The sequence below is a fragment of the Furipterus horrens genome, unplaced genomic scaffold, assembly GCF_987537825.1.
Source record: "Furipterus horrens unplaced genomic scaffold, mFurHor1.1.pri manual_scaffold_10, whole genome shotgun sequence".
Lineage (NCBI taxonomy): Eukaryota > Metazoa > Chordata > Mammalia > Chiroptera > Furipteridae > Furipterus > Furipterus horrens.
Window position 1 is genome coordinate 20,571,694 of NW_028327180.1, and position 17,559 is coordinate 20,589,252.

The 17,559-nt window shown below is 52.7% G+C and overlaps 1 protein-coding gene across 1 annotated transcript; it reads right to left on the bottom strand.

Annotated features, from left to right (window-relative positions):
- Positions 1-125: 125 nt before the first annotated feature.
- On the bottom strand, positions 126-16,872 carry ATP8B3 (ATPase phospholipid transporting 8B3). Its single transcript, XM_090288216.1, has 26 exons — positions 16,772-16,872; positions 16,079-16,143; positions 15,529-15,620; positions 14,922-15,035; positions 13,746-13,847; positions 13,409-13,470; positions 12,783-12,855; positions 12,580-12,650; positions 12,033-12,115; positions 10,835-10,993; positions 10,426-10,514; positions 9,688-9,878; positions 9,198-9,592; positions 8,640-8,828; positions 8,432-8,562; positions 7,365-7,529; positions 7,112-7,223; positions 6,242-6,317; positions 5,954-6,038; positions 5,415-5,655; positions 5,106-5,329; positions 3,090-3,173; positions 2,254-2,487; positions 1,970-2,108; positions 1,665-1,792; positions 126-596 (listed from the first exon to the last, which is right to left on the bottom strand). Exons 1-26 carry the CDS (start codon positions 16,870-16,872, stop codon positions 372-374), a joined length of 3,630 nt encoding a protein of 1,209 aa, XP_090144342.1. The 3' UTR covers positions 126-371.
- Between the last annotated feature and the right edge of the window lie 687 nt (positions 16,873-17,559).

Genomic DNA, 17,559 nt, shown 5'->3' on the forward strand with positions numbered 1-17,559 from the left:
AACTGAAGTTTAAACATGTAAGAATATACAATTTTTATAAATAAGTTCTGGGTTTTTTGGATCCCCCCTCCCCTTGCACTATATAAGAGTTACGCAAGAATGGACATTTGAAAATGTGTGTTCAAAAGAGCATTTTACCATCTAAAAATGGTATTAATTTCTAGATTTCATGGTCTAATTCATTTTTTCGTTATCACATATATTGAGAAGGAAAAAAAGAGAGGTGCCTCTCCACAGCCAAAGGGGAGCTCATTGCCGAGGTGGCTGCATGTCCTTGGAGGACACCTTCCTCTTTGGTGCTAGAACCTCTTCTCTCCAAGGGCAAGATCTTCTGCTCATACCAGGGTGACTTGATGCTCATAGACAATTTTTCATGAGGTGGCATCGATGCTTGTGGAAAACTCTTCTTCTGATGGCATTGTGTACATGTGTCTGTGGATCCCTGGTGACCTCCGCAGAATTGTCCCTTGTGTGATGAGGTTTGCATAGCCTTCCTCATGGGAGAAGGCGTAGCTGGAGCGCCGAGCATGTGGTACCTCAATGATCTCCTCAGCTGGGGCCTCCACCTCTTCTTCTTCCTCCTTCTCCTCTTCCTCCTGTAGAGCAAAGGGGCAAGCAAGAGTCATCAGGCTCCTACATTGTTGATTGTTCTTGGGTCACCTGGTCCCAGTGGGGGTCATTCAGAATCCTTGGCCATCTTCATTGCCCAGGCTCTTCCCTCACCACGTTGACCCTGGGACCTGACTCTGGATCGGCTACCAGGTGCCGTAAGTGCCCTCTTATGGCAAAGCCAGGAAAGGATAACCAAAGGGCAGCCATGCCTCCAGCCTGTGTGGCAGAACATGACAGGTCTGCAGCCATATCTTGGTCCACTATTCCAGTCAATTCCACAGCCCATCCCAGCCATATCTGGTCCTTCTAGGTTTCTGTTACCTGATCCAGTAAGTCTCCCCTACCTTTTTTCATTGTTGTAAAATAGACACAAAATGTACCTATTTTTAATAAGTTTTCAGTGTACAGCTCAGTGGCATTAAGCACATTCATTCACATTGTTACACAACCATCACCTCCCATTGACCTCCAGAACTTCATCTCCCCAAACTGACACTGTTCCCATTTAAACACTAACTCCCCCAGACCCTGGCTCCCACCATCTACTTTCCATCTCTATTCATCTGCCTCCAGTAGGGACCTCCTCCCGTGACTGGAATCACACAATATCACCCTTTTGTGACTGGCTTATGTCACTGAACATAACGTCCTCAAGGTTCATTCACATTGTAGCAGGGGTCAGAATTTTCTTATTTTTAAAGGCTGAATAATATTCCACCATGTGGGTGAACCACACACTGTGTTTATCCATTCATCTACTGATGGACAGACACGCTTGGGGGGTGTTTCTAAGGTCTCCCTTTTGCCTGAACCTTTTCCAGGTTATTTCTGTCATCTCATTCCCCTAGTCACAGACAATTCATGATGGTAATCTGGTGATGTCAGTACTGGAACCAGACTGGCTTCCCAGGGTCCTGGGGCCTGTTATTTGCCACCACGCCCCAGAGGGCACAGGGTATCTGTCTGGGTCTCTAACCCCCTGACCCCAGCGCTGCATCTCCTTGGAGTCCCTGCTTCCAGCAATGTACAGTGAGGACCCCAGCCACCTTCACTTTGGGACGTAGCTGTTTGAGGACTTGGTAAATAACACGAAAGGCCAGTATAGGCAGGGTGTTTAGTGACACATTCAGCAGGACCACCAGCAGCACGGAGAAGTGGGACATCACATTTCGGTCAACATCTGGAAGAGACATGGGAGGGTCACAGCCTGGACCAGGGTGGAACCTCCCAGAGCCACCCAATATTCCACCTCCTTTCTCACCCTTCACCGTCAGGGAGCCTTTATGCAAATTCCCCAAAGGCACAGGTCCCACCCATCTTCAGGGATGGATGCCCTGTTCCCTGCTTGGGGGCTCACATAGAAAAGGGAAGGTCTTGGGAGAGATTGTGAAGAGCCAGAAGCTCTGGCTGGTCCAAGTTATGACCATGTAGAAGCAGAGGCTGAAGAAAATGGCCAGTACGGACAGGATCGTCCAGTATCTGATGATGAGGATGACCTAAACGGGGAAAAGGAGGGTTAAGCCAGGGCAGGCTGCAACCTCAGGCAAGGCAGCATGGAAAGTTTGAAGGACCAGATGATGAAACATCCATGACTCATGCCTAAGGTTCCACCAGAAGTGGTCGATCAGCAACCCTGCCTACCTCCATGGTGACGGATAAGAGGCCCGACAGGGCCGTGATGGTGGCAAAAGACTGGTAGTCACTGAGAGGCCCAATAGTGTCATGGCTGATCCCCAGGGTCACGAAGAAGTTGATCAGGGAGGTGGCCATGCCATGAGCCATGGCTTGAAGGAAGACCCAGTCATTGAAGAGCTCATCCTTTTGGCCAGCGATATACAGCTGGGGCAGCTCCAGGCTCTGCTTGTCACTCACATCCTGAGGTGAGGGTGGGGGTGGGGATATGGGATTCTGGAGTTGGTTTCACAGCCACATGCATGCTTGATGTGCCTGATCCATGCACATGACAACAGTGAGATAGTGAACTTTGTTACTGGTGTTCTACCATGTTTTAAAAACTTTTTAAAAAATGAAATACAAAGAAAGCCCCATTCCTCAGGTCATACCAAGCATGCCTCAAGGGCTCATCATTGACCACCTGTGGCAGGCTGGTGGCTCCCATCTGGGTAGCATAGGCATGAGAGACTTTCATCATCCTAAAAGTTCTACTGGACTGCCCTAGTCTGGATCATATAGCCAGACCACTTTTGAGGAGTAGGGGAGGGTAAATAGTAGAGCCGTCTCTTTTGCTCCTCTCACCACTGTTATACAGAACAGATAGTGGCACTGAGATTTGGGGGCAGTACCTGGGCAAGAAGGCTTCACCTACTGTCAGGCTGGGCTCTGTGGGAACAGTTACATGGTAGTGGTCTTCCATCCCCGCCCCATCTCACCCCACCCCAGACCTCCCAGGGGAAGAAGGTGGGGTAGAGATAGGAGCATCTCCAGGGAAGGAGAAGGGAAGTCCTCGGCCTGCTCACCTGCTCAAAGAGCCCAATGTACAGAACTGGGGGTGTGGCGTACAACAGGTTGAAGAGTGCCAGAAACCAGCCTTCATACAGAGGCTAGAGAGGGAAAGGTATGGGAGAATGTGGTTTAGTAGTAAGCCTTCAGATGCCAGAAGGCCAGAAATGGAAATGCTCTTTACCTGAGGAGACCCACCCAAGCTAGCTCAGCACCTGTGGAGAATTCTTGGTGAGTTAGAAACTTGCATTATAATCAAAGGTTGGGTTAAGTGAGGCTGGAAGATAAAAGGCAGAGAGAGAGAGAAGAAGCAGGGTCTAATTATTTTAAAACAGCACTTTTTAGTGTTCATTTAATTGGAGAGCTGCAAACCAAGAGCTACAGGAGAAACGATGGCTAAAAAGTGTGGTTTGGGGTCATTTTAGATTTAGGGAGTCACTGATGGGTAAAGGAGTTGGAAGAGACCCCCACCAGACAATGAGACCAATTAACTTCCTTCTTGATGCATGAATCCAGTCCAGTTAAATGACAGGAGGTTTCAGTTCCAAAAGCCATTTTATTGATATGTGCATTCTGTGAGTGAGCAGATACGTAAAAATCCAGAATCTTACACGAATCGAGTTTCTCACTGCTGAAGGAGAGTCATGAGTACTGGAATCAGAGGTATCAGTGTGAACTCATAGTTTTTTAATATATACAAGACAGATAGACATAGAAATAGAAATAGACATAGAGATGTATTGTCTACGCATGCACTAATATGTGTACATTTCCTAGCTCTGTCTGCTGAGAGGGTAATAGCATCCCAGTAGCAATGAGCACACACTGAACACTTAGCTCTTGGTATCTAACACTACCCTTCTTGGATTAAAAGAACGAGAGCTTCTTCTTGTGGGAGTGGCTGATTCCAGGGTTGCGGCAAGGAAAGAACAAAATGAGCTTGGGACCTCTTGTAGCTCCAGAAAATGAGGATGTACTCAGGAAAAAAAGACAGGCCCATGTCACAAGGACAAACCCAGGACAATTGGAGCAATAAAACACACAATAAAAAATATCCAGAAGTCCATACAGATAAAAATAAGTAATTTCATAAATAAACGAAGGATAAGGAGTGCTTTGTTCTTTCTACAGAAGAATTCCAGTTAACAAATGCAGGAAGATGGAATGCTCTCCTCACTAAGATCAGAACTAAACAAGGATGCCAGCCCTCGCCATCTCCTGGGACTTCTAGTAAGAGCAATTAGGTCAAGAAAGGATATAAAAGGCATCCAAACTGGAGAGAAAGAAAAGAAAAACACGATCTTTATTTGCAGATGACATGCAGAAAAACCCTAAGGATCCACCAGAAATCTCCTAGAGCCAAGAAAAAAAAATCACAAATTTGCAGGGCACAGATCAACGCACAAAAAACCACCTGGGTTTCTACACACCAGCAATGAGCAATCCCAAAAGGATATTAAGAAAACAAATTCCATGTCCAGCAGCATCTAAAAGAATAAAATATCTAGAAACAAAAAAGTAAAGCAAACTATATACACTTGTCAAGGGTGCCTCTGTAAAGCTCCTCTCAAATACCTGGGTATCGGTGGCAGGGAGCTTACTCCCTAAGGGGGCCATCTATTTTCAGGTAATTGCCTTACATGCAGGGGAATTCATCACCCCATGACTCTTTTAAGGCTCCAGAAGGCATATCTATCTTCACCATTACACCACTGAGAATGTCTTGAAGTCAGAGACCCAGCCCCCACAGTGTTTATTTTCACTGGGGTTCATGCTTTCCCTCTCTCCCCTAGAATGACCTACCCTTTGGAGCATCCGCTGCCCTGCCCTGGCTTCAGAGCTTAAATCTGCTGAATACCCCTGAACTCTATGCAGCTACAGAAAAGGCTGCTTGACCCTGCAACCTCAGGAAACCTGACCCCATGAGGACCCCAGAGTGTGAATGGGCAGTGCCCCCTGCCCTCCTGGGGGCCACAGAAAGGCACAGCACGCCCACCCCAAGAAACCACAAAAGGCTGTACCCTCCAGTGCACCTGGGCAGTGAATCCACTGTAGAAAGCGAACCAGATCTGAACCATCATGATGGCCAGCGTCTTGTAGATGAAGTAGCGTAGGAACTTGCAGACTCGCATGTAGGACCAGCGTCCATGCACCAGCAGCAGCCTCCTCAGGAAACAGAACTGAGCCAGCATATAGTCGCTGTTCTGCACTGCCTGCATGCCCTCCTGGCCCGCCAGCCCTACGCCGATGTGGGCAGCTGCAGGGGCACATGCAGCATGTCGGCCCTGGCCCACTCCCAACCCACCAGAGGCCTTCCCCCAGACCTGGTGCCCACCACCCACTCTTGATCATGTTGACGTCGTTGGCGCCATCCCCAATGGCCAGGGTCACCACGTTCTGGTATTTCTTGACCAGCTTCACAATCAAGGCCTTCTGCTTGGGTGTCACCCGGCAGCAGATGACCGCTTGGCACCTCGAAGCCAGTTCCACAAAGGCCTGCTGCGGCCACACCTGGGGTCTCCTGCTGGGGTTTAAGTCCTTGTCCTTCTGCATCAACCCTATCACGCTCTTCATCAGCTGGTCCTGTCCAGCAAGGGATGGGGTGGGGGGTGGAGTGGGGGGGCGGTGGGAAGGAGTGCATCACCCTGGCTGCCCCTTCCCCTTTCTGAACACCCCCAACTGGCCGCTCCTCCCTCCTGGTCTCCAGTTCCAAATCCCAGGCTGAACTTGCCCGCATGGGCTCCAGTCCCTTTGAGAACACTCTCCTGGTGTGAAATTCGCTTTGGCTTTTCCCGAAGTCCACCCCACGCACAGCGAGCTGCTTCTCCCAGCCCCTCCCACATGCCAGGGGCCCCACAGTCAGGCCTGAGCTGCCACTGACCAGGAACTCTCCGGTAACGACCATGGCTGCCGTCTTGACCTGCGGCAGGTTGCTCTTGTTCTCCCGGTACTCTTCCAGGATCTGACTTCAGGGACCCAACTGGGGCTCAGCCATGCCCAGGCACAGGCTTCCTTCCATCTCCTCCCCCTTTACAGTCCACTCCCTGGGAGTCCAGCCAGAGTGAGGACACTCTGCAAACCCCAAGGACCACACCTGGGCGGCCATCGGTGTTCACCATCCCCCGCCTTGCCCCACCCAGCTCACCGGCTCCCACTCCTGGCTCCTTACGCTATTTCCTCCTCGTGCAGAATGCGCATGTCCTCTGTCAGCAGTTGGCAGGCAAAGCCGATATTCACCGCAGTCTCTGCAGAACAGCCCAGCTCAGCCCTGACGCCCAGGGGCCAGGCTCACCCACCTTGTCCCACACCTTGGCTATGGCGATTGGTTCAGAGAACGACATTGAGGCCCAGCCCTGAAACTTGGGCCGTGGCTCTGAGCAAAGGGGTCTGGCTGGCTGGGGCTGGGGCAAGGGCCAAAGGATCATTAGTCTTATCATGCTAGGGCCCATGGACCATTTAAGGAATCCACAAAATGACTCAATTTTAACATCAGAATAAAAACTGAATATTCCAGCCAGGGCATGTGTCTTTATACCAACACAGCTATAAAATGTCATTTTAAATATTTTGTGTATATGTATCTCCCACTCACATAAGTGCTAATATGGACCCTGTTGGCACCCATGCTTAGTGGGGCCCGGAAAACCCACAAAGAGGTGGGGGAAAGTCAGTGATCCAGGACCACAGGACCTGAGGTTCCATGCCAGCTTTGTTTATAAGAGGCTGGGCAACTCCAGCAGGTACCCTGAGGTCTCTGAATTCAGTTGGGCTCATCTAACACACAAGGGTAACAAGGGTCCCAACTCATGGTGTTTTCATGAGGGCCAAACACTCCAGAAGTGCTTGGCATAGTGCCACTGGTCTCGGGGAGGTGTCTGGGGGAACCCTGGCTGTTCTAACCATCCCTAGGACACTTTCTTTCCTCCCCAGGATAAGGTGGGGCCCAGGGCTGAACCCAGACCAATGGCACAGTCTGATGGTGTCATTCAGGGCACATATGAGTCCTGTCTCACCCATCGATGGCCACCCTAGGACCTACCTTGCTTGTCCCCTGTGAGTACCCACACTTTGATGTTCCCTTGCTTGAGACACTGGATGGTTTCAAGGACGCCGTCCTGGAGCTTGTCTTCAATGGCTGTGACTCCCAGCAGCTGGGGGGTGGGGGGGAGTAGCAGACAGAGAACAGACTGAGCAGGGATCCAGCGAACCCTGGTATGAGTGGGAGACCCAGGGTCCTGTAGCTGACTGGAGCCAGGACCCTGGAGCCCCCAAGCCTCCGGTGCTGCACCCACCTGGAGGTTCTGCTCCATCTCCTCGTACAGCCGTTGGAGAGCCTGAGCCCGGTTCTGAAGAAGGATGCTGGCCTCCTGGTGCCGCCGGCGCCACTCCTCGTACATATCATCATTCACCCTTCTGTAGGCCAGGCACAGCGTGCGCAGGGTCTGCTCGGCAAAAGACTGGGGGCCGGCCACTCTGCGTCCCAGGGTGCTTCTCCAGCCACCACATCTCTCAGCCCCTCCTCCCTCTGCCTGCGCTCCCTGAACCTTGATTCCACTTCGCCAGCACTTAGTCAGAGACCAGCTGCCTGCCCCTGACTTCCCCTCCTGGCAGAGCGGAGTTCTCTAGGAAGTCCTGAGTGAGAGGCCCAGGGTATTCTTTGCACAAATACACACCCTGATACCTGTGCTGGATGATGTTGGAGACCCAGCAAAACCCTTGGGTAACCCCAAAGGGCCAGGGCTGGACTATAGAGGAGTAAGCTGACATGACATGTCAGCCCATGATAGGGTCAAGCAGGATAGTCTCCTTGGAGGTGGCAGAGCCCCGAGGACCAAAAGATCCTGAATGATACAGTGGAAGAAGGCATCCATGCAAAGGGAACAGTGTGTGCAGAGGTCCTGGGGCATCATTTGAGCATGGGGGAAATTACAAACCAGAAACTAGGTTCCTGGGGACTGCCCTAGGGGGCAAGGAGAACCAGTGTACAGAGGCCTGTAGGAGACAGAAAGACAGCCTTGAAAGTGTGGCTGAGCAGTTAGGCTTCACCCACAGATACAAAAGATTTGGGGCCAAGCCTTGGTTGGGAGAGGTTGGTGGGGGGCCAGTGTCCAAGGCCAAAGCCTAACCACAGAGGGTCCCTTGAGTCACTTAGAAAAAAAAATGCCGCCCCTGTGTGGGTATAGCATGGAGGTCAGCTCTTCCTTGCCCTTGTGCATGGGAGTAAGGGCACAGCCTAGCCAACTCCCTCTTCCTCCGCCTCCCTCCATCTACTCCCTCTATCCTTCCTCCCTCCACCCCTTCGACTCCCCCTCTCTCAAACTAGTCTACCCACCCTCCCTCCCTTCCCACAGGAACTCACAGTTAAAGCCTCTTCCGTGGCTGCTTTTGTGGTCTGTTCTCTATTATACAAGCCTTGCGTATGCAAGCGATCAAAGAGGACAGTGTCTGCACCTTTGGTGTAGAGGTAGATGGAGCCCTCGGGGTTCCGGACTGTGGAGGGAGAGTCCTGGCTGGCAATAAATGCTCCCCTTTGTGCCCACCTCCATCTCTGGGCCAAGGGGGCTCACCCAGCACAGACATCCGCTTTCGGGTGCTATTGAAGTCCATCATGGCCAAGACCTGGTACACCCTCTGCTCCCCCAGCTCCATTAAAGTAATGCTGTCCTGAGTGCGTGCCAGGAACACATAGCCAAAATTGCGGGCCGCTGTGACCAGCGCCTCCTCATCAGGGGAGGCTGCCTGGTACAACAGCTGATCTGGTGAGGAAGGAACAATGGGAGTGGGATAGGAGAGAGGCACGTTTGCTGAGGGCCTGCTGTCTCGTTTGGGGACCCACCACCCATCTCTGATGCCCAGATGAAATGGACACAGTGGGTGTTCACCAGATATTGACAAGACAATGGTCTCTTTAGCCAGTACAGCCTCTAAGCTGAATAAAAGAAGGTGGGCACTTGGGTTCCACTCTAAGTGACCCTCCCCCTTCCAGCTCAGTAACAGATCTCAAGTCCCAGGCCTGAGAACCCTCTAAGCTGAATGACAGGAGCCCTGGGCTTGGACTGGACAACCTCTAAGTCCAAAATACTGACTCAGAAGCCCCAAGCCTTGGCAGCCAGTGAAGTACTCACTGTCTTTCTCCTCCACCATCACCGTGTGGCAGATGGCCAGCAGGCGCCAGAACTCCTGCACCATCCTGTCCTTGTTGGTGCGTACGACAGTCAGGAGCCTTGCATTATGGAAGAGCAGCTTCCCATCAGCAAATTTGTTCCAGAGGTAGGAGCTCTTCTTATGTAGGGTCTGCTCCTCATCTGGGTCGTAGACAATGCCATCGATGCAGCACTTCTTGAAGGTCATGATGTTCTGTGTGAGCGTGCCTGTCTTGTCCGAGAAGATGTACTCCACCTGGCCTAGCTGGACATTGAGGCTGGTGCTGCGGGCTTTGGCAGGCATATCCTGGGGCTCATAGTACATCTCCATGTCCCAGTCAATGAACATGCTGTTCCCCAAGTAGATGAATTCAGCTCTGCAAACACAAGCTGGGTCACACCCTGGCCCATAGCCCACTGGAGTTACCACTTTTCTCAAGCTAAGTGGTGGGGAGGAGGCCCAGGGACTCACAGGATGAACATGGCCATGGGCATCATGATGCTGAGCAGGATGAGGAAACTCAAGAACATGATGAAAGACTTGCTGGTCACACTGTACATGTGTTTTTCAGGCACATAGTTGTGCTTGACCTTGAATTTCGTTGCACTGGCCCAGTAGCCCAAGGTCAATGCCACAGAAATCAGCACCACAAATGTGAAGATCTGTTCAATGAATGAAAGATGTCAGAAGATGTGGAGGAACCAGGGCAGCACCAGGACACCACAGCATAAAAGGCAAACAGGAGACAAGAAGCCTCCTCATCTAAGCTCTGTCATCAGGATGGCAGAGAGGGACTGGAAGGAAGTGACTGGCAGTCCCAGAGGGAAGAGACTCATAGGGGTTTTGCTGGGTTTTGTGGCTGCTGCTTTTTAAATTATTAAATGACTTCTATTAAAAAGACAGTTGACTAGACAAAAAAATTAAGATTGTCAAATAAATGTTCATGGAGGGTAGGTGAGCATTTTATTTTCTCCTGTGGGTCTGGAGAAATGTCAGGATTGAGGTATTATTAAAAATATAATTATAAGATTCTCTGGCCCACTTACTTCTGTCTGTAGGATCAGGCTGTACACATTTTTCAGAGTAGGGAAACTGAGGCCTGAAAGAAAACAGCTGGGGTTCCTGTCTATGGGGAGGAACCCTTTGTTTTCTCTCTTGTGTGTGCCCCCCTTCCCACACACCCAAGGGCAGGAGCTCTGAGCAGCTCACCAGGATCACCAGCTTGTTCATCAAATGGTCCATCTTGGTTCTCTTCAGATGGACCTTGCCACAATTCTTCATGATCTTTGTGTCAAAACCTGCAGGGTTTGCATCCATCTATTCATCCGTTCGCTCACCTGTCCCATCCTCCATTCCTCTGTCACCTCACCCCTCTACCCATCTACCCATCTACTGCCCAGCCACCCATCCATCTACATAAAAGGGTACTGTCTCAATATGTCCATTTCCAGTTTTAGAACCCAAGGCCCCACAGAAGCCATGCCAGAGTCCCATTTCTCATGGCAGCAGACACATGGCAGCCAAACCCTGGCCTTGTGACTTCCTGCCAATGACTTCAGGGTTCTCATCCACCCACAGCAGGGCAACTCATGCTGCAGAGGCCACAGAGCAGACATACCAGCATAGATGACCATTCCGTAGCAGGTGTCTGTGTTTCGGATCTTGCAGCCACGTAGGAGAATGTTGCCACTGTCCAGGGGGTATTTCTTGCCCTTCCACTCCAGGCGCCCCCAAAAGTAGTGCATCCGACTGTTGGGTTCCTCACACACCACCTTACCTATGGGCAACAGGGCAATTAGGAAGCCGAGATCTAAGGCTGGGTTGGGCCACCCATCGATAGTGCAGGGTGAGGCAGGGTGTGGGGAACATTCCCTGTCACTCCAGGCTCCAGCTACCCTCACTCACACTGCCCCAAACTTGCCCCACTGGCACCTCCATCGCCCTGCCATACAGCCTCCTCTCCTGAATGCTTCAAAATCTGGCTGACTCTGTTAAGCCTCAGGGCCTTTGTGCATGCTGTTCCCTCTTCTGATCTTCCAGTCAGATCAGGTCCCCCACCAAGCCCCCTTCCTCCTGATTACAGCCCTGGGAGGTCACTAGACATTTATGCCTACTGATGGCATCTTAAATACCTGTAAGATCCATGAGAGGAGGCACCAGCCTTGTCTTCATCATGCTGAGGATGCTGGGACCCAGCTCAGCACCTGGCTTACAGTGCCTAGACCTCCATGTAAGCAAGGCTTTTCCTCAGATATAATGAAAACAAATGCAACCACAGTGTTTGAATGTCAGGAGCAAAAAGGCTGTGGTTTGAGAGAAAGATTATGCTCCAGTATCAATTAGAGCTACTTGTCTTTGCAACAAGACAGGAAAAAAGTAATGTATTCCCCTACTGGGCCTCTGGAAAATAGTTGTTGTAACCCACGGGTGTGAAATACTTCACTTTTCAAGTGGAAAGCAAGAATATACCTCTATGGATGTGTTGATTCCCTGTCTCTGTGCACACAACAGGCTGCCTTTTTGATTAAACAACCAAAAACATTTGATTTAATGTAATCAGCATTTTAAAAATATAATGTAATGCCTGATAAAATGGTGTAGCATGTTATGTAATAACAGAAAATGCCTGGGCTGTTACATGGATTCAAATGACATGAAACATGGGATAAGCTAGCCTGTTAAAAGCTATCTCAACCCCCAACACCTGCCAGCAGACCCCATCCCCCCAAAACCCAGTGAGGTGGGGACATTTCATGCCCACCATACAGAGGGGCAGATCAATGCCCAGATGGGGTGGATGAACTGCCATCTCTCACCTTGGAAGGAAGCCATACTGCTCACATTGGTCAGCTCATGATGTGTGACCATTGGAGCCTGCCTATACTTCAAGTTGGTCTCCCTGGTGATAAGAAGGGGACTGAGGTAAGAGATGGGGACAGACAGCACGCAGGCAAGGCAACCACAGCCTTTTCAGAGTCATTCAAACATTTTCCCTGAGCCCCTACTGTGTGCACCAGCTGCCAATCAGGAAGCAGAGGCCCAGAAAGGGAGAGGGCCTTGGCCAAGGTCACACAGGACATTTTCAAAATGACTAAGGCCAGACCTCAGGCCTTCTCACTTTGGGCGGCCACACCTGGAGCACAGGAGGGCCTCTAGAAATGTTGGTCCAAAGAAGGTGGGTCCCTTTGTCTGATTTAAAGTTATTGCCCCCTGCCAGCTGGCAGGTGCCCCACAAATCTCCCAGGATGAATGATCTAAATATCCCATTGGACTTGGGGAGCCACATTTTGTGGCTGTTGGTGAATGAGAAAGGCCTTGATGGCTCCCAGGCCCCCAAAGACCTACTGATGACCCATGCCTCACCCATCTATGTCGGCTGTCTCCACGTAGCACAAACTGCTGGGCTCCGTGCTGGCCAGCAAGAGCATATCAGCCTGCAGTGGGGAGGGTGGGGGTAGTAGAAAGGAAACAGCATTGTAGTGGGGGACAGGAGGAAAATAAGCAGGAAGGCATCCCACCCCCAAAGAGTGGGGAGCTCTGTCTGGGCCAAGCTGACACAAGCTCACCGGGACAATGTTGTCGTCACGCAGACAGACCAGGTCCCCCACACACAGGTCCTTCCATTTTTTACACAGGAAGCTGTCGAGAATATGCAGCAGATGTGGGAGAGGACCCCAACCAGGCCCATCTTTGGAACCCCTGGTCCCTATGCCATCCCCAAGCTAAAAGAACAGAGAAAGGTGGGGCCTGCCGATGTCCCTGTGGTCCTTTATGTTCCTGCATGCCCACCTGCAGGTCTTTGGAGGGTAGAGGGGAGTCTCAGCCTATACAGGAAGTTCAACCTTCCCAAACCTGGCTCTCTCCTCCCAATTCTGTATCCAAGTCCCTTGTGACCTTCCCTGCCTTTCCTTTCAGCTGGACTTCCAGGCCCGCAAGGGTTAACAATCACGTCCTCAGCCTGTCCCCATCACAGGGCCCATCCCCACACCTGGTAGACAGCAAGTATCTAGTAAGTCCTGGCTGGATCCCTGTCAGACATCAGCCTCAACCAGGATGTCCAGGGGGCATGGAAGTTTCCAGGCACTATGCTGGGCACCCCTCCCTGATATGTCCTCACAGACACACACACACACAGCTGTGCTGGAGTCCCCTCCCTCAGATGACCTCCCCTGATCATCATCAGAGGCCTCACCTCTCCCCCACCAGCACCTGGCAGGGCCTGTTGTTGATGGTCCTATCACTCCTCTGTCGCCCCTGGGTCAACAGGGGTGGGTCAGAAGGGTGGCCCTGCACCAGCCATGCCCCCCATGCTGCCCCATACTGCCGTGGTGAGGGCCCAGGTGCAGAGCACAGTTCCAGCTCACACCAGCACATTTGCTGGGGGGGGGCGGGGACAGGGGGGTGCTGGAATAACAGCTATTGACAGCAAGTATCGAAGGGCCATGGGGCACCTGTCCCTGTCCCTTGTGGTAGCAAGACAAGGATCCCACTCTGCTCCCAATCCCCTCCCCAGCGGTCCCTCCACTTACAATGTCGTCCACCAAGTCTCGGATGGCCCGGATGATGATGAGGCAGATGAGTGGAGCCAAGAGGGTGAACCAGGGCATTGTAGAGATATCAGGGAAGACACCCTGACACACAGGGCGTGTCACACCAATCCACCATCCCCCGACATTCCTCCCAACGTTCTCCCCCTGCCCTCCCACCCAGCCCCTCAACCTAGCATCCTATGTCCCACCTGCCAATACCACCTGGGCCTGGGGCCAGCCACCTCTCCCCACGGATCTTGGGACAACTGCCTCTCAATTTCTGCCCCTCCAGAACTTCTTCCCAGTAAACTCCTCTCCCTTCCGTGCCCAGTTCCCATGTCACATCCTCCAGGAACCCCAACCTTGTTCTCTCCTCAGAGCCTTGGCTTTACTGTTCTGCTCCCTATAACTGTTTTCCCAGTTATCCTTCAGGCCTGAGCTCTGAGTGAACACCAGACCAGCCTAGGTCAGGAGGTGGATCTCCTTCCCATCACTAGGCCCTGCCATGTGGTTTAATGACAGTGGGTATCAGGGGCACTGCTGGATCCCCAGTGTCCAGCATAGGACCTGCACACAGTATGTTCATGGGATCAGTGGATAAAAGCAGGTCAGACCAGACACTGGGTGGGGGTCAGGGTGTTCTGAAAACTGTGTCTACCCAACTGAGAGAGGGAGCTGCCCAGGACAGACATTTGCTTCTCTGGTTGAGCCACCCAGGTGCTGGGAAGTGTCCTCCCAGGTCCCAGCACCTGCTTTCAATCCTTTCCTCTCCACCCTCTGGGATCAGCTTGGTGGGCTGGGCCAAGGGGGTCATGTGACCAAGAATGTTGTCCATCCTGGGGAGGGGCTGTGTTCTCCTCAGAAAAAGAGAAGCCACTCATGCAACTTCATCATTAAAATATACTGAGCACTTCCTGTGTGCCAGGCCCTGGGCTGGGCAGTGGGGATGAAGCCATGAGGGTGCTTCCAGTGTGTGAGGAGACAGACACTGACCCTCCCACCTCCCCCACCCATCCAACCAACAGCACAAACACACTTAAACCCCCTGTGTATCTACAAAATAATGTGTTGAAGGTGGTCAGGGAGGGCTTCCTGAAGGAGGCAATTTGAACAGGTGGAAGGATTGGTTATGTGTGCAGGTGCTGACCCCTGGGGCTGCCCCCCACCCTGCCCTACCTGGAGAGTGATGATAAAAAGGAAGTAGAGGTTGGACATTCTGTGGAACTGCTCATACAGGTTTAAGGGCAGGAAAGAGAAGAAGTTGTACTTGACCGTATGGATGATGTTGCCCTGGAATGATAGCCAGCATGGGGGTGCTGCCCAGGCCACGGCCCCACCTGGCCCTGCCCCACCCTTTGGCCACAATCAGCAATAATTGAGCATCCAATGCATGCAAAGCCTCAAGCCAGCTTTACTGAGCACCAGCTGAATGTGAAGCTGTCAGGCCAGCAATTATGAGTGCCAGCTGAGTACAAAGCCTTGAACCAGCATTAATTAAGCCCCTACTAGATGCAAAGACTCATTGAGCTGGACTGTGACCCCAGTATTTCCCAAAGTGAGTCACACAGGCAAGGGGACTTTAGATAGAGTCTAGTGGACCCACTGTACTTTGAAGGTTTGGTATTAACTTATTTTAACGTGAACTGGGGTGGGGGTTGGCAAGGAAACTCAGGACAAATTCCAGCACCAAATTTGTTCATGATTAAAACTGGGGGGGGGGGGGGGGGCGATGAGGGGGGAGGCTGGGTGGGAGGAGGTAGGAGAGGGTAGTGGGGCCACCCACCTTGTACTTCTTCCTCTGCCAACACAGAAAGATCTTCTCCTTGAACTGGTTGTTGTAGATCCTATCATTGGCCTTCACCTCCCAGGTGAATGCTGAAGCTAGTGAGAATGGGGCGTCAAATGGGGCACAGACAAACACCACCTAATGATCCCCCAGAGGAGGGCTAAAAGGCCTCCAGGGGAACCCAGACACTGGATACGCCTGGTTTTTGGCCATGGGTGTGGAAGCCGGTAAATGCCCACCACCCTGGGCCAGTCCCTAGGCTCAGAAGACAGGCCCTGGGAGCCCCATTCACGCCCATTCCTTCTGCAGAAGGGAGAAAAACGGAGGCTGCTCGCCCTGGGCAGCCCAGCTGTTCCAGGTCTGCAGCTCCCAGGTCCTGAGTCTAGCATTCAGTCATGGGATCTGGATCGATTTGTAACCTAAGGAGAACCCCATGTTGCGTCTGTCACATGGGTTTGGGGGGGGTGTCTCCCCACCAGCCACCACACCTCCGCAATGCCCCTCGGCTTCCTCTGCAGACCCCCACACGTGGCCCCAGCAGATGCACCTGTGTTCTCTGACTCAGCGTCCTCGTTGTACAGCAGGCTGCTCAGGCTGCCCACGCTGGTGGAGCTGTCGGCAAGAGGGGCCCGAGGTCACACCAGTGGCCCAGCCCTTCCCAGACACTGTCCACTAACTCTGTCCTCCCCAAAATGTCACCTCCCACTTCCATCGGCTTCCTCCTCCCCAGACTCTGAAGGTCCAGCCACTGGCTCTGAGTCTTTCCCTGAGTATCAGGGGCCTCCAGCAGGCCCCCAGGACAAAGGATTCTAACCTCTGACCGCTGCCCTCTCCCAGGGCGTCCTCGGGCCAGGCCGCCATCACCTCCCCGGTCTCCCTGCTGCCTCCTCCTGCCCCGATTCCCACCTGGGACGCAATACACCCCAGCGAAGGGCTTTGTCAATGTTTGTTGACTGACTGCATGGGCCCTTGGGTTGTACGTTATATCACTGAGCCTGTATAGGGGGCCAAGGCTCTCCGAGAGGTCTGAGCTTGGTCTCAGGGCAGTTAAAACTGTGATGGAGGCCGACTCCAGAATTTCCACTGCCTTGCTCATGGTCACTCCTTCAATGCCAGGAATTCATCTCACAAGCCCCCTCCCCACCCCACCCCACCCCCAGCAGCTCTCCAAGCCCTTGCCAGGGCTATTCCCTGCTCCCAAGAGTACCCTTCCGTCACCCTTGGCCAACTGTCTCCTCACCTTGCTGATCTCCGCTCATGGTTCTCAGGCGAGCCCAGCTTGAACAGGCGCCTCTTCCGGGCTCCCCCCGTGCCTGAGGTGTCCCCCATCCCAGGTGTCATCACCCTCTCTCCTCAGAGCTTCTGTCCCTGTCGGGGTGGCCGGCCCAACTGGAAACCTCCTGGGTGCCCAGGGAAGCAGACGTAGTGGACCTGTTAGAGCCGTTAGAGCCGTTAGATGGCTGCCAAGGGTCCTGAAACCAGAGGCACAGGTGCGGGGCGGGGCCGGGGCCGAGTCTTGGAAGTACTCTGGAGTGGTACCAGCATAAGGGTCGCTGCAGTGGGTCAGTGGGCAAGATCTCGCACAGCGGGGCAGGATGGAAGGGGTCTTAATATGCACCAGGGTATTAAGGGACCTGTCTTTTAGGGTCAGGACCTTGTAAAGCCAGGCCTGAGTAAGGTGGATTGGGCGGGGCCCGTATGAGATTAGGGGCGGAGAAAGGATACACCCGTGCGTAATCCGCAGGTACCTGGGCGTGAGTCTGAGCTGCCTGGGTTTCCACACCTCCTACGCGCAGGTGCATTGCTGGGCGCTGGGCTGCGGAAGGCTGTTAGAGCCACGGAGACTGTCCCACCGCCAGGAGGAAACTCACAGGGCCCTGTCCTGATGCGTCCCCCCTCAGCGGGCGGCTGGGGCTTTTGCCGGGGGTGGGGGTGGGGGCACTTCCTGAAGGAGATGATGGGGGTGGGATACACTGGTGAGGCTGGGTCAGTCTCCCTTTGGAGATGGGGAACCGGAGCCAGGGCGGG